The following is a 14,939-nucleotide window of genomic DNA, read 5'->3' on the forward strand; positions in this document are numbered from 1 at the left end:
CACTCTGCATCGCACCCAGCATCCCTGGGGAGCCTGGCCCTCGGCCCCCACCCTCACTCCCAGCACATCCCCCAGCCCCACACACCGGGCTCTGAAAGGCTCTTTACTGTGCGGCCATGGCCTCAGCAGCGTTTGGCACATTTACAAAAGAGACTGAAAAGGGGGACAGCAGCACGGCGCTGCAGGGACACGGGCGCCTGGCAGAAACATGCAGTTCCCGGGGCAGCGGGGCCGGCCAGGCTGGGCTGGGGGGCCCAAAACAGGGGGACACCCCAGTCCAGTCTCACACCATCCTGCCTGCCTGGCCATGGGGAAGTCCTGGCTCACTCCGTAATAAATTAATACAAATCACAGCAAGAGAAATATATACAAGGCAGTAGCCTCTGCCCACAGTGGTGCTTTGGGCAGGGGCTCCTGCCCTGCCCCTGTCGGAGGCTCAGCCTGACACCAGGGCCCCCCTCCCCCCAGCCACTATAAAATCCAGTCGCCAGCAAAACAGCGACGGCCTCTGACGCTGCAGGGGTCCCCGCATCCCTGAGGCAGCCCAGCCTCTGCCCAAAGGCTGGATCCAGTGTCCTGTCTCCCATCAAAACATTTTGGAGAGGGATGGGTGCAGTGCACCCCACCAGTGCAGCTCCTGCTGGACAGGCACCACTTGCCAGCATCACCTCAGGAACCACTCGGCCCTGGCAGCCCCTGCCCCAGGACCACCCCGGTCCAGCTCAGGAAAAGTGGGGAGAGGCAAGCCACTCTGGGAGGCAGGGAGGGTGGCTAGAGCAGGGGGACCTCCTGAGGAGGCAGGTTTTGGGAAGCGCTGCCTGGGAGCTGCTCCCAGGGCCAGGGTGGGACAGGGCACGCATGCTCAGGGAAGTCCCTGGGGAGGCAAGGGCTGTGGGACCTGCTCTTTGAGGAAGGGATGTGGGGCACAGGCACTTGGGGAGTCGCTGGGGGGTGTGATGGGGTGGGAACAGGCGCAGGGAGCTGCACTCAGGGAAGGGGGGCTCAAATATGGGGAGGGCAATGTTGGGATGCAGGACGAACATGCCCAGGCCGTAGGGAAGCTCAGCAGCAGGGGCTCAGGGACTCCCCGCCCCAGCAGAGCCACTCACACCACACGTCCATGGGTACTGGTGTCCCCAGTCCTTGGGCTGAGTCCCTGCCGGAGGGCTCCCCCAGCACCTCCGGGCCCCGTGGACAGCCAGGGCTTGCCCAGCCAAGTCTCACATGTCCCCAGGAAGGGTGTCCATCTGCAGCCCCAAGCTGCAGTTGGTTGTCCGGGGTCAAGGGCACAGCCCCACTTGTCCCAGGGGGTCTGTCAGAGCAGGCTGGGGTGCTGGTGTCGCTCGAGGTCACTGGGTTGGCTTATACCCTCACAGCGGGGCCAGAGCCCGTGGTGAGGGGCACGGTGGAGCTGCAGTCATAGTCCAGGTCCACCACGGCGTGGGAGCTGGCGATGAGGCTGTTCAGGGATGGCCCTGTTTGCCGCTCTCTAAAACTCTGGATGTAGCTCTGCTTGAGAGAGGGAAGACAGAAAGTGAGGGGGGCTCTGCTCCTGGCCCACTCCATCCCACTCCACCCTAAGCTCTGCAGCAGCCCCCCAGAACCCTGTGCAATCCCACCCAGCCCAGCACTCAGGCCCTCTGGGGGCTGGCCACAGCAGGGTGCACAGCCCCATCCCTTGGGCACATGCTTTACACCTTGCCCACTGTCTGTTTCTACTGCAGCTGCAGCACTTTTGGGCACCAGTTTACATTTGCTCACAAAGGCTGAAGTGCTCCACAGTGGACACGTGCCAGCTCAGCCCCTCTTGAGCTGCCTGGTCCCTGGGATACCCCAGCCTCGTCCCTTGAGGAGCTTGGATGCCGGCTGGTGCCTGGGCACCTCTCCCTTCTCTGCACCCCAGTCCACCCATATGGAGAAGGAAGGCCTGCAGAGGCTGGGGGAGATCTCTACCCTGGGTGCAGGACTCACGGGGGAGAGCACGTCCCCATCGAAGCGGCGCACAGGGTTGGGCTTGCGGCGGTAGGCGGGCTCAGGTGGGTGGGCTTTGTGCTGGTGGGGCGGTGGGTGGTGGGGTCTCCGCTTCTTCTTCTTCTCCTTTCGGTCCTCCCGCTGCTTGATGCGCATCAGCTGCACACGACGCTGCTGCCGGCTGATGATCACTGTGGGGTAGAGGGGCCTGTGAGTGCCAGGAAGTGCACCCAAACCAGCTCGGCACCCAAACCAGACCCAGCTCTACACACCCAGGCCTCCCCTTGTATGCTGTGTGCCCATAGCGTCCCAAACCGCTTATCTGTGCATGCAAAGCAGGTGTTGGGAAACTCCACTCCAGCCCCCAGACCCCTCAGCTCCTGCACTCACCCTGTGCCACGTCCACCTCCCCCAGCCCCCACATACCTTCTGTGTGGGAGTAGCCCTCGGCCGTGACCTTCCACTGGACCAGGACTCCCAGCGTGGTGAGGAGCGGCCAGACACCCAGGATGACCCAGCTGTACCAGCACACGGGGCGAGCAGGGGCCACCTTGATGCGCTCATAGATGTACTGCACCAGGAGGAAGAGCTCAATGAAGTAGTCAACAGTGACGGTCATGATGGCGCTGCCGAAGACAGCAGTGGAGAGGGTGGTGAAGAAGCGCTGCCACTGCAGGGTGAGGACGGCGAAGAGCATCCCCACGCCTAGGAGCAGCGCAATGGGGATCCACACTGTCGGTGGGTGGTAGAACTGCTCCATCACCACCAGCGTGGCCACTGCCAGCAGCAGCCCCAGGAGCAGCCCCACCATGAAGAGGCCAACACTGCGCACCAGCATGGTGACCAGCCCGCACAGGACACCGATGCCCAGCCCGATGCCCACTGAGGCCTCCACGCTCAGCTGTGTGTCCAGCACCCGCTCCTTGTAGCACAGCATGAAGATGATGATGGAGCCAAACATCAGCCCTGTCAGGAACATGACGGCCTTGAAGCAGCGGTAGCCTGTAGAGAGACCACCGCAGTCAGGGGTTTGATGGCCAGCACCCCTCCAGCTCCCCCCTGCCCTTCTCCCTGCTTGCCCCACCAGCCGTCAGGCTGGCCTGGCTCACCGAAGAAGCAGTAGATGATGCCAAAGAGGCAGCACATGGCACACACCACCGAGGGCACCACCTGGTAGCGACGCTCGATTTCCTGCTGGCAGCTGTGCCCCCACTCCTGGCCTGGCTCATGCGGCAGCAGCTTGAACCGCAGCGTCTGCACAGTTGCAGTCATGGCTCTGGGGACTCCTGGGAGAGGCATCAAAATCTCCGCTCCTGCCCCATGGCTCGCCGGCAAAACTGCACCCTGGAACCCGCCACAGCTGGGGAGACAGAGAGAAGGGGGATGGATGCACCACTGGCACACACCTGATGGCGAAGCCCACCGCTCGGCACCCAGCCACCAGAAAACCCACTCTGTCCCCTCGCTTCCTGCGTGGGAAGGAAGGGAATGGGGGAACAGCTTCACCTGTGGGGGCACAGCCCGTCACCCAATCGGTGGCTGCAGGGACACACTGTCCCCAGAGAACCCGCCTGCACCCCTGGGGAGCTTCACTGCCAGGACGCAGCACATTATAATTTGTCTGTGGCTTCAATTTCCTGCCCCTGGCTCTCCGGCACCCTTTCCCTGCTCAATTAAAGGGAGACTTCCACTACCTGGTATTTTCTGTCTGTGAAGTAATTATGCTCGGTAATTAAGTCACCCCTCAGTCTTCTATTTTTATAGGCTAAACAGATTGAGCTCTTAAGCTTGTACTCCAAGGCATTTTCTCCAATCCTCTAATCATATTTCTGGCTATTTTTCATCCTCACTCCAGCTCCTAGTGTCCTTGTAAAAACAAAGTGGGCCTCCACGTCGGATCAAGCCCTCCCACGCCGACCCATGGGGCTGGAGGGGGACTGGCCCCAGCTGGTGCTGCCCCTCATCCAAGGGCTCACCCGCAATGCCATGGGTGTGCTGGGATACCAAATTGGCAGTCGCCAGACCCCCTGCAGTGCTGACTCAGACGGAGGGGTCATAATCCCCCGCAAAGACTGATCCAGCTCCACTTTAAACCTAATTACAGCCGCCGTCTACCTGCTCCCACCTGGAGCCAGTTCCAGCATCCCTTTGCTCCCTTGGTCCCTTTCCAGGCTCAGTTGGTTTAGGACTAGTTTATTGTCACCGGTCGTCCCTGGGCCAGTGCCAGTCCTTCCAAGTGCCGCGTTAAAGCAGCCTGCTCAGGACTGCTCCCAGAACCGATGCCCCGGGGAAGGTGCAGGCAAGAGGGCAGAGGCTGCAGACATGGCTCCCTATCGCCCGGCACCTCGGGGCTCCACCAGCGCCTCTTCCCTCGCCGCCGGCCTCCCTCCCTCCGGGGAGGGCAGCACCAGCCGGGGCAAATCCCCGCGGGGAGCCGAGCGCAGCGCCTAATCCCGGGGAAGCAGGCGGGCAGGGAGCGGGCAGCGAGCGCTGGGCCCCCGCGGGGGATGCCAAGCAGGATTGGACTTTAACCGCGGAGCCCGGCCGATGCCGTGCGGGGTGAAGCAGGGCTCCGCCGGCCGGCGCGCCGGGAGGGCGGGGATGGGGCACGGCAGGGCACGGGGAGCGCAGCGAGGGGCCGCGCTCTGCCCCTCGGCCCGCGGCAGGCCGGTACCGGGGCAGCGGGGCGAGGTTGCCCGGGAGAGCCGCTCCCCGGCGGGTCGCGGGCAGGCTGCGGGCAGCGTTGCAGGCAGCGTTGCAGGCAGCGCCCGGCGCCCATTGGCGCGGGCACTGTTGCTAGGGGAGCCCAGCGCCTGCTCATTGGCGCCGGGACTTGCCCACCTGCTGCCGCCCTCCCCGCAGCCCCGGGCTCCCCGCCGTCGCGGCCTGCCCCGGGTCCCCCGCCCTCCGCTCCTCGCCCCGCAGGCACGGCGCGGCGGGACCCGGGGGCAGCGCTCGGGGAGCGGCCCCCGCCACGGCGCTCCCCCGCACCGCACCGCCCCCCGGCCGGCCCCGCTCGCACCCCGGCGGGCTGCCGGGCCCCGGGCCGGCGGGGCGGGCGCGGCGTTGCTAAGCGACGGGCCGCAAAGGCCGCCGGGGCGCGGGGCCGCTCCGCCCCTCTCTTTGTTCGGGGCGGGGGGCCCGGGGGCGCTGTGCCGGGCCCTGCGCGCTCGGCCCGGGCCCCGCGCTCTTCTCCCCGGGCCCGGGGGATGGGGCGGGGGGGGGCGGGAGCCCGGTACCCGACCCCTTTCCCGAGGGACCCGGTGAGCCCCGCGCCCGCCGGCCCGCCACGTGCCGCCCTCCCCCCCGCCTCCGGCACGCCCCGCCCGCTCCCACCTGCGTTCCCGGCCCCGCAGCGGCGGCGGCCCCGCGGCGCCCGGCGCTCCCGACCCCGGCCCCGGCCCCCGCGCATGCTGGCGGCGCGGCCCGCCGCGCGGTGCTGAGCGGACAGCTCCGCCTGACGTCACCGCGCCGCGTCACCGCGCCGGCCGGGGGGCGGGGCCTCGGCGGGGAGAGGGTCGGGGCTGGGGGGGAGCGGGCGTGTGGCGGGGGTGCCGGGCTGCGCGGCGGCACGTGCGCTGTGGCGCGCCCCGGACCCGGGCCGCGCGCGGGCTCGCGTGGTGGGGCGCGCGCCGCGGAGCCGGAACAGGGCCGCGTGCGAGGCGCGGGGCCTGCGGGGGCGGCGGGGCCCGGAGTGCGGGGGCGCGGGCGTGACCGCCGCGGGGAGCCTCGTGCCAGGGGCGTGCAGCGCCGTGCACGGCGGGGCCGCTGCCAGCGCCGGGGGCGGCGGGCACAGGGGCTGTGTGCAGTGAGCAAGGGGCCTGTGCCAGTGCCGCAGGGGCTGCGGCACCGGAGTTCGGAGGGGGCAAAGGTGCACACGGGGCACCTGTAGAGGCTGCCCACCCGTCCCCCTGCGAGCGGCCGGGAGGTGCAAGCGGGGCAGGCAGACGGAAGGACACGGAGCTCTGTGGAGGCAGAGCTCCCCGGAGCTGGCACCTCCCGGCTGCGACGCTCAGAGACCCCCCCGGGAAATCCTGGCAGGGATAAGTCTCTTGGCAGCAGCAGCCGTTCCCCTGGCAGCCCCTTCCCAGCCTCACGCCAGCACCAGGGAGACAAAGGCAGGAGCTGCAGCTGGTGGGGGGCTGCGAAGGGGCTGCCGGAGGAACGGCACTGCTGCCCACCAGCCACCTCCCCCGCGCGGTCCCCTGGGGCCATGCAGGGGGGCCTGGACGTAGCCTCTGCCCAGGCTGACCCTACAGAGGTGGTCGCTCTGCCCCCAACAGCTTTGTCTCCGTGTGGTTTTCCTGAGCGCAGAGTTTTACTTCTGAAAACTTAAGGATTTTGTCCAACCTGCACCTCTACCTAAATGCAAGTTGAGATCAGCAGGGTCGTTTCAGAATGAAACCTCTCATCACTCATGCAAAATCATCCAGGTTTGTATAAGGTGACCAGTGTTAAATATTCCAACCTGTAAAGGAAATCAAACACATCTATTTCCTAACACGTTCCTCTGTGTACAGAAAACAGGCGACTCCGGTTGTTTATGATCGTGCCTGCTTTTTGGCCTTTGTCCATGGAAAATCTGTGCTCATTCTTACTTCTGCATCTTTCTGCCTTCTGGCATCTCCTCGTCCCATCGCATTCCCTCCGCTTCTAGTTTTTATATGTTCTTCATTAAACTGCTTTCCACGTGACTGCCTTTGCCTGTTGCTTTTCTTGGCCTATTCAGGAGAAAAAGGCCTATGAAAATGAGCTGGGCTTGGATGATGGTCCCGTATCTCTGGGGGGTGGGATGCTGCCAACCACTTCCTGGTGAAAACAGGCTGCTTTGTTCCAGAATATGAAAGAGACCCTGGAGCCAAGCAGGCTCCTGCCCGCCCTCAGTGCCCTGCTGTGCTCTGTGGGCGGCCGGCAGTCCCCGGGGCAGGCAGGCTGTGTTTCATGGGGAGGGTGGGATGGGCTTCCCACCAGCCAGAGTAAACCCAGGGGCATCTGAGAGTCCTGACAGCTGTGGGACTGCTGGAAGCAGAGCCATGGGCTGGGAATGGGCAGAAAGGACGGGTCCTTGTCGTCCTTATTCAGTAGCGCCCGGCGCTGAGCAGCCACATAGGGCTGCCGGCCTTGCAGCTTCTGGGTTGGATCCATCCTGCACCGGAGGCTCCGTGTGTGCAGCAGGTTCTGCCCTGAGCCAGTTTCACCAGCTCTGCCTGCCGGAGGGCTGTCTGCCGGTGGCCAGTGGGATGGTGGCTGGCACCACAGCTCATAGCAGGACGGTGACCTGGCCGCCAACTGGAAAGGCCCACCTCTTCGGTCCCATTTTGACTCCCAGGATGAGGGTCCCTGCTGCTGGGATCCCCTGCCACTCTGCCCACCCTCCTCCTGTACCGCACCGGTCTGCTGCTCTGCATCCAAAGGCTTTCCAGCCACCCATCCAAAGGCTTTCCAGCCGCTGCTTGCCCTCCGGCACGCCCACTGCCCCGGCTCCCGAGGCGCCTTCGGCAGCCCATGGCCTGGCCTCCGAGGCCCCCGACCGCAGCCCTGTGTCCCTTGCCTTGCCGCGGCCATCTCCCAGGGATGCGCAAGTAGGGCCCGGTGCCGCTGCCCACGCTTTTTTGGAAGACCCCCGGGCAACCACGTGCTTCAAGACCCCCGGAAGTTCACCAGCGTGGCGGCTCGGGCTGTCCCGGGGGGTGGCAACGCGGTGGCTGCTCCCCGGCCCCGCGAGCGCAGAGCCGGCTCTGCCCCAGCCCCGCCGCACACGCCCGGGCAGCCCCGCGCTATAGCCGGTTCAGGCGGGCCGGGCCAATGCGCTCGCCGGGCCGGGGGCAAAAGGCGTGGGGGCTGACGCCGTGTGCCGCGGCCAGCCCCGCCGAGGCGACCCCGGGCCCCGGAGGGAAGCGCCGCGGGGGCCCCGCCCCTCAGGGCCGGGTCGGCGCGGGGGGCGCCGGAGGCGGGGGCCGGCCGCGCGGTCTCCTAGCGACGGCGGCCCGCCCCCACGCCGCCCCGGCTCCCCTCGGCGGGGCCCGCCCCGCCCCGTGACGCGGCGGTGGGAGCGCGGCCCATTGGCCGGGGCGGGCCGCCCGCGGTGACGCGCAGCGGGGCGGGGCCAACGGGTGACACGTCGGACGGCGGCGCCGCCAGCGGGAGCGGCAGCCGGAGCCGCCCCCGGTCCCGTCCCGGCCATGCGGCTGTCGCTGGTGCTGTCGGTGCTGCGGCCCGCCGGGCCGGTGGCCATCGGCGTCTCGCTGGGCTTCACCCTCAGCCTGCTCAGCGTCACCTGGGTGGAGGAGCCCTGCGGGCCGCCGCCGCGCCCCGCTGCCCACCTGCGCCCCGACGGCGGCCCCGCGCCGCCTCCCGGCCCCGGCAACGCCAACGGCAACGCGGCGCGCAGGCCCAACGCCGTGCCCGCCGGGCTGGGCGCCGACAGCTGGGAGCCCCGCGTCGTACCCTACCGCCCGCCCAGCCCCGGCAGGGCCGCCAAGAAGGCCGTCAGGTGCGGGGGGCCGGGACGGGCCGGGCTGGGGGAGCTGAGCCCCGGTGCAGGAGCCGGGCTTCCGATGCGAGCGGCTACGGTGCTCGGGGTGCCCGGCTGCGGGCGGCCTGCCCGCTGGGCTGGTACTGGGGGGCTTTCCCGGTGACCCGGCGGTGTGCTGCCTCCGCCCTGCGGCCGCCCCGGTCTGCAGCCGGGTTTTTCTCGCTGCAAGCGCCTTTCCCCGCTGCTTCCCTTCCTCCCCGCCGCCTCCTCCCTCCCTCTACCGCTCCTTCCACCCCGCCGTTTGTTTCGGGAGCGCTCGGAACAGCCTCCCGCTCCTGCCCGCGGTGCCAGGGCTGCCTGCTGCGGCACGTGCTGCCGGGTCCCCAGCCCCGGCCCGGACCCTCCCGCGGCGGCACGTCCCCACCCCGCGCCACCACCCCAGCCCGCTCCGGGGCCGGCTGCGGCCCGGCCCGGCGTCCCCGGGCTGGCAGGGAGCAGGCAGTGAAAGGGCCTCCTTGTCCCGGCCGGGCGGTCGGACGGAGGGGTCTGAATGGGGCCAGTGTGTGCCGGGCGGGGGGGGGGGGGGGGTCGCTTCCTGCCGCCGCGCCGGGCTGCGGGAATTAAACTTGAAAGTCATTGTGAGTGGGGCAGCTGGGGAGGGGGACGCAGCTGGCCCCACGCTGGCTTCAGCCACTGCAGCGGGGCCTGGCTTTCCCCGGGAGGGCTCACGGCCCGTCTGCCTGCGCCAGGGCGCTGCACCGGGCAGGAAGGTGCTTCCCAGCTCGGCTGTCCCAGCCAGGGCTGGCATCATGGCTGGGTGCCTGCTGGTCTGTGTCCCTGCTGAAGCTGGGGCGTGCAGCCCTGCTTCCCTCTCTTAGCCGTGCTCGGCCCCTTGCGAGCCTCTGCTTTGAGCCAGGCTGGCTGGCTCATGGGAAGGGAGGTTTCAGGCTGGCAGGGAGGACTTCAGCAGGGCGCTGTGCTGTGCCTCTGGTCCAAGCAAAGTGGCAGCCAGAGCCACTGGGGTGATGTCTCGCACATGTAGTTGAAGCCTGAGAGCAGTTCCTGCAGAGGAGCCAAGGTCTGTGCCGTTGTGGGGGGAGGGGGAGCATGGAGGTCGAGGTGGGGTGCAGTGCCCTGGAGCCAGACATTCTCTCCCTCCTACAGGACCCGCTACATCAGCACAGAGCTGGGGATGCGGCAGCGGCTCTTCGTGGGTGTGCTGACCTCCAAGAGCACGCTGAACACCCTGGGGGTGGCTGTCAACCGCACGCTAGCCCACCACCTGGAGCGCCTGGTGTACTTCACAGGCACACGGGGCCGCAAGGTGCCCCATGGCATGACGGTGGTGACACATAGTGACGAGCGGCCCATCTGGAACATGTACCAAACCATCCGGTACCTCCTGGACCACTACGTGAATGACTTTGACTGGTTCTTCCTGGTGCAAGACGACACCTACACAGAGGCACACCGCATCAGCCGCCTGGTCGCCCACCTCAGCATCGACACCCACCTCTACCTGGGCCGTCCCGAGGAGTTCATCGGTGGGGACACAGAGGGACGGTACTGCTATGGGGGGTTCGGCTACCTGCTGTCCCGCAGCCTCCTCCTGCTCCTGCAGCAGCACCTGGAAAGCTGCCGCAATGACATCCTTAGTGCCCGGCCTGACGAGTGGCTGGGCCGCTGCATCATTGACTACACAGCCATCAACTGTGCCGAGGAGCATGAGGTAGGTCCTGCAGCAGAGATGGCCTCTGAGAGCCTGATCCTGGCCCAGTGTGTTTGCCCACCTTCCCGTGGACTCCCAGGTCCTGGGGGGACCAGCCCTCACACCTGGTTGTCCTTTGAGCTTGCTGTGCTGGCAGCCAGTGGGATGGGAGTGTGAGTCAGGGCTGGCTGTGACCTGTCTCTCCTGGCTGGCACAGGGCCTGCGTTACCACTATTTTGAGCTGGGGAAGAACATGGACCCCGAGCGGGAGACCGACCTCCGTTTCCAGAGCGCTTTCACTGTCCACCCTGTGCTGGATCCCCTCCAGATGTACCGACTGCACAAGTATTTTGCACAGATGGAGCTTGAGAGGACATACCAGGAGATCCAGCAGCTTCAGGTGAGACCTGGCTTGGTTGGGAGAGTCTAGGCTCCTTCTGTCATACCTGTGGGCTTTCTGATTGCTCTGTTGCCTCTCCCCTCTAACGTGAGGGTTTCTCACTTGAACTTGCTGTGGAATGGGGTCAGATGAGCCTGTGTGGCTGCAGGGGCAGCAGTGCTGGCTGGAGAACAGCTTTGGGCCTGGACGGGTCCTGGAGCTGTGGTGGTGGTTCAGGGTGATGGAGCCAGCAGGGTGCTAAGGTCTGTCAGCAGAGGCTGGGCAGGGTGGGAGAGGGTGTGGATCCTGCCAATGGAAGTGGTGTGCCATATTCAGGGTGCTCTTCAGAGCAGACCTGAGGTGCTGGACAGTAGTCTGGCTGAAGGCAGAGTTGTTCTGGAACTGCTCTTTGGGCTGGGAGTAGCTGATCCCTGAGCATCGTGTGTCAGCTTGCCAGCAGCCAGAGCTGGAAGACCTACTTGTGCCCACCTTGGTACTCACTCCTCCATCTCTTCCCTTGCAGTTGGAGATTCAGAATGCCAGCAGCCTGTCTGCTGATGGGGACCACGGTGCCACGTGGCCCATTGGCATCCCACCCCCCTTCCAGCCCAAAACCCGCTTTGAAGTGCTGCGCTGGGACTACTTCACGGAGGAGCAGGTCTACGCCTGCATGGATGGCTCCCCCAAGTGCGAGCTGCGTGGCGCGGATCTGGCAGACGTGGCTGATGTGGTGGCCACGGCCATGGAAGAACTGAACCGCAAGTACCAGCCGGTGCTCCATGTCCGCAAGCAGCAGCTGGTGAATGGGTACCGACGCTTCGACCCCACACGTGGTATGGAGTACACATTGGACCTCCAGGTGGAGGTGGTCACCCAGAAGGGGCACAGCCGCTCTGTCACCAAGCGTGTGCACCTGGTGCGGCCCCTCAGTGAGGTGGAGATCATCCCCATGCCCTATGTGACAGAGGCCAGCCGCATCAATGTCATCCTGCCACTGACGGCCCATGACCGGGACCATGCTGCTCGCTTCTTGGAGGCTTATGCAGCAGCTGCCTTTGAGAGCAGTGAGAACACGGTTCTCACCTTTCTCTTCATCTATGACCCCTTTGAGGCCCAGCAGGTCACCCAGAATGACATCTTTGCCCCCGTGAAGGCCCAGATCACAGAGTATGAGCGCAAGTATGCAGAGGTGAAGATCCCATGGATCAGTGTTAAGACAGATGCACCTTCCCAAATCAAGGTCATGGACATCATCTCCAAGAAGCATCCCGTGGACACGCTTTTCTTTGTGGCCGGTGTGGGGACAGAGGTCACCATTGACTTCCTGAACCGCTGCCGCATGAACACCATCAACAACTGGCAGGTCTTCTTCCCCATCCACTTCCAGGGCTACAACCCTGCCATTGCTTACCACAACCAGGTGCCTCCCGCCACGCTGGACCTGCTGCGGGACGCAGGGCGCTTCGACCGCGACGTCTTCCACGAAGCCTGCTTCTACAATGCTGACTACATGGCAGCACGCACCCGCATGGCAGGTGATGTGCAGGAGAATGAGGACATCCTGGAGACCTTGGACATCTATGAAATGTTCATCAAGTACTCCAATCTCCATGTCTTCCGGGCTGTAGAGCCTGCCTTGCTGCAGCGCTACCGGAACCAGGCCTGCAACCCCCGGCTCAGCGAGGAGATCTACCACCGCTGTGTGCAGAGCAGCCTGGAGGGCGTAGGCTCTCGCTCCCAGCTGGCCATGGTGCTTTTTGAGCAGGAGCAGGGGAACAGCACCTGAACCCAGGGGCATGGAGGGGCTGGCCATGCCCTGCTGTGCCTGCCTGCCCACCCTGCCTCTTCTGCTGCCCAAATCTGTCTTCCCTCTCCCGGCAACTGCAGGGATTGGTGGTGCCCAAGCTTGTGACTTGTCCTGCTGGGGCTGCCTGGGCCGGGGTCTGCCAGCCCAGGGTGCCCAGGTCCTTCCAGAGCGGCCGTGGCTGTGCAGACCCCAGGGCGAGGTGGGGTTGGAGTCACTGAGCTGTGAGTTGGGATGCCCAGCTCCTCGCCCCAGAGCTGCTGGCTGCTGGCACCATCCCTCTGTCCTGGCTCCGCTGCCCAGACGGGAGGTGATGGGTTGCCCTGTCCTTTGCTGTCCCCCCTTGACTGGGGGCATGCAGAGCCCAGGGCCCCCTTGCTGTGGGGCCATGACTGCCACGGGGCTGGGGGTGATCCCTCGTGGTTCCCTCAGCCTTCTGGGGCAGGGCTGTGCCCCTCACTCTTTCAGAACATCGGCCCAGTCATGCGGGGGGGGGGGGGGGGGGGGCACATCCCTGCACCTGCCACAGGGTTGGACAGTGGGATGGGGCATGTCCCACCCCAAAAGAGCAATAAGGAGGTGGTTTTGGGGTTTTGCCACTTGGCAGTGAGCTGGAGCGCTCCTGGCTGGTTGGAGGGGGGGGGTACTTGGCCCCTAGGGCTGGTGGGCACAGGGGGTGATCCTGCTGTATTCATGTACTGTGAGCTGCTCCCCATGGGAACCATGACCCAGGCCGCTTTGGCCTTCGCAGTATTGATAGGACGTTGGAGGTCGCAGCCCTTGGACGAGAGCCTTCCGCCAGAGGTGGGAGCCCTCCCCACCATAGGGGCACCCTCAGGGTCAGGGGACACAGTGCCCGGCCCTGGTGGGCACAGCAGAAGGTTTGGCTGCGCATCTCCTAAGGAGAAAGTGACTGAGGAGCCGCTCTCTGCTCCTGGTTTGTATTTAATAGGGGGGAGAGGAGGGAGGGGTGCATTTACACTAATAAAATGGAGAGATTAACTGGTGGGTCTGGCTGATTCTTCCCCAGGGCACCTCTGGGTGTCCCACTGGGCGTCTTGTGTGGTGGCAGGTGCTGGCTGCTCGTATAAAATCTGGCTACGGCTGGCTGGACAGCTTCCTTGCAGAAATGCTGCTTTCCCCAAAACCACCTGCAGCATCTTCTACCTGAGCTGAAAGGTGACTGCATCTCCTTAGTGAGGTGAGGGGGAGCCCATCGACTGGCCAAACAGACACTTGGAAATGCTGGCTTGAGCCCCTCGGGGCTCACAGCAGGGGTCCTGTACCTCATCTGATGCCCATGGTTCAGTTCCTGGGGCTATCCGACTATCGTTACCTGCTGCAAGTCACTGGTGGTGCAGCAGGGTGTTGAGCCCCTTGCCACAGGAGGCTGTGGTGCCTGTGTGCAGTGTGCTGAGCTCTGCGTAATTCCCTCTTTCCTGGTGCTGTAAATTTGTGGTCCCACTGACCAGCCCTCCTCAGCCCCAGCTGTGGGTGGAAAAGGGGCTGGTACAGTTGTGTGTCCTGCCACGCACGCTGTCTCCACAACAGCCTTTGTGGGTTGTATGTGAGTAACAGGGAACCCCTGGCCCATGTCAGAGCAGAGGTTGGATTCCCCAAGTGGGGTATGCTCTGCTCTCCAGCATCTGGGATCAGCGCTGAAGGAAATTCCTGGGCCAGAAACTGCATCTGAGCACTGTGGCAGATCGTTGGGGCCAGACCTGCCCTCTCTGCATTGGTTTGACCCTTTTTTGGGCTGTTTTGCATCTCAGGGCTTCTCAGCATCTTGTGGTTTCCACTTCTGTGTCGGGCAGAGCACCATGGTCCTGCCCCGGACTGTTTCACCACCTACAGCCCCTGTTGCCATAATGAGGAGCAGGAACTGTGTCCCTTGGCCATGCTGTCTGCTCCAGGCATAATTTTCATGGCTCCACCTGCTCTTCCCACCAGCTCTTTGGTCATCACATTTTACGTGCTCGTGAAACACACACATCAAAGAGACATCCTCAAGAAAATTAACTGAACTGTTAAGTTTTCAAGGCTGTTACTGCTCAGTGAAACTCATGGAAAGCCCCTGGGCTGTGGCATACCTTCCCCAAAGATACCTCATTCATATGTTCCTGCTCCAGTCTTCATATCCATGGTGTAGGAGTGTTTAAATACAATTTTATTATATTTCAGATGATAACCGTTAGCTTGCTCTAACTATTTCTATTTTTGATCTTCCCCGAGCACATCCTTAATTCCTTTTAAATGTGAATCTGGGACAGAGGGAGCGAAGCATATGCAGGTGCATTACAGATACATTTCTTGTCTGAAAAGCAGACCTATGAGTTGCATGTGATTAGGCATTAGAAGAGTATCCAAATGGTAATAAAGCTGGAATTGTTGTTTAATTGTCACAAGATGGTCTAGATAGAGTTGCTTTTGCATCCTCATTGCTGTTTGCCCAGACTGAGTTAGAGCTATTTACATACTTAACGCTCCACACTATCAGCACCAGCGAAGCCCCCCCTGCTCCGACATACATACAAGCAAATGACAGTGCTCCTGGCACTTCCAGCAGTTATTGCTCTCTTTAAAAGGAGCTGGCAAGGTTTGA

At 64.1% G+C, this 14,939-nt stretch overlaps 2 protein-coding genes across 4 annotated transcripts; one reads left to right on the plus strand and one right to left on the minus strand.

The window, feature by feature from the left end:
- Positions 1-93: 93 nt before the first annotated feature.
- TMEM198 (transmembrane protein 198) lies at positions 94-5,430 on the minus strand. Of its 2 annotated transcripts, none has more exons than XM_056350444.1 (5): positions 5,308-5,430; positions 3,081-3,331; positions 2,398-2,973; positions 1,972-2,162; positions 94-1,509 (listed from the first exon to the last, which is right to left on the minus strand). In XM_056350444.1, exons 2-5 carry the CDS (start codon positions 3,268-3,270, stop codon positions 1,363-1,365), a joined length of 1,104 nt encoding a protein of 367 aa, XP_056206419.1. In that variant the 5' UTR covers positions 3,271-3,331; positions 5,308-5,430; the 3' UTR covers positions 94-1,362. The 2 variants fall into 2 exon arrangements, with proteins under 2 accessions (XP_056206419.1, XP_056206418.1); XM_056350443.1 differs by having other exon boundaries at positions 1,954-2,162.
- Positions 5,431-8,081: 2,651 nt separating this feature from the next.
- On the plus strand, positions 8,082-13,339 carry CHPF (chondroitin polymerizing factor). 2 transcript variants are annotated; one of them, XM_056350308.1, is made up of 4 exons: positions 8,082-8,464; positions 9,611-10,175; positions 10,372-10,554; positions 11,057-13,339. In XM_056350308.1, the coding sequence occupies exons 1-4, from the start codon at positions 8,154-8,156 to the stop codon at positions 12,317-12,319; spliced, it is 2,322 nt and encodes a 773-aa protein (XP_056206283.1). In that variant the 5' UTR covers positions 8,082-8,153; the 3' UTR covers positions 12,320-13,339. The 2 variants fall into 2 exon arrangements, with proteins under 2 accessions (XP_056206283.1, XP_056206284.1); XM_056350309.1 differs by lacking the exon at positions 8,082-8,464 and adding an exon at positions 9,113-9,524.
- Positions 13,340-14,939: the final 1,600 nt, after the last annotated feature.

Source organism: Falco biarmicus, chromosome 8, assembly GCF_023638135.1.
Source record: "Falco biarmicus isolate bFalBia1 chromosome 8, bFalBia1.pri, whole genome shotgun sequence".
Lineage (NCBI taxonomy): Eukaryota > Metazoa > Chordata > Aves > Falconiformes > Falconidae > Falco > Falco biarmicus.

Coding starts and splice junctions, on each gene's coding strand:
- CHPF (XM_056350308.1), top strand. CDS start 8,154: ATGCGGCTGTCGCTGGTGCTGTCGGTGCTGCGGCCCGCCGGGCCGGTG. Junction 8,465..9,610: donor GCCGCCAAGAAGGCCGTCAG/GTGCGGGGGGCC, acceptor TCCCTCCTACAG/GACCCGCTACATCAGCACAG. Junction 10,555..11,056: donor AGGAGATCCAGCAGCTTCAG/GTGAGACCTGGC, acceptor CTTCCCTTGCAG/TTGGAGATTCAGAATGCCAG.
- TMEM198 (XM_056350443.1), bottom strand. CDS start 3,270: ATGCCTCTCCCAGGAGTCCCCAGAGCCATGACTGCAACTGTGCAGACG. Junction 2,974..3,080: donor CATCATCTACTGCTTCTTCG/GTGAGCCAGGCC, acceptor GTCTCTCTACAG/GCTACCGCTGCTTCAAGGCC. Junction 1,510..1,953: donor CCGTGAGTCCTGCACCCAGG/GTAGAGATCTCC, acceptor TCTCTCAAGCAG/AGCTACATCCAGAGTTTTAG.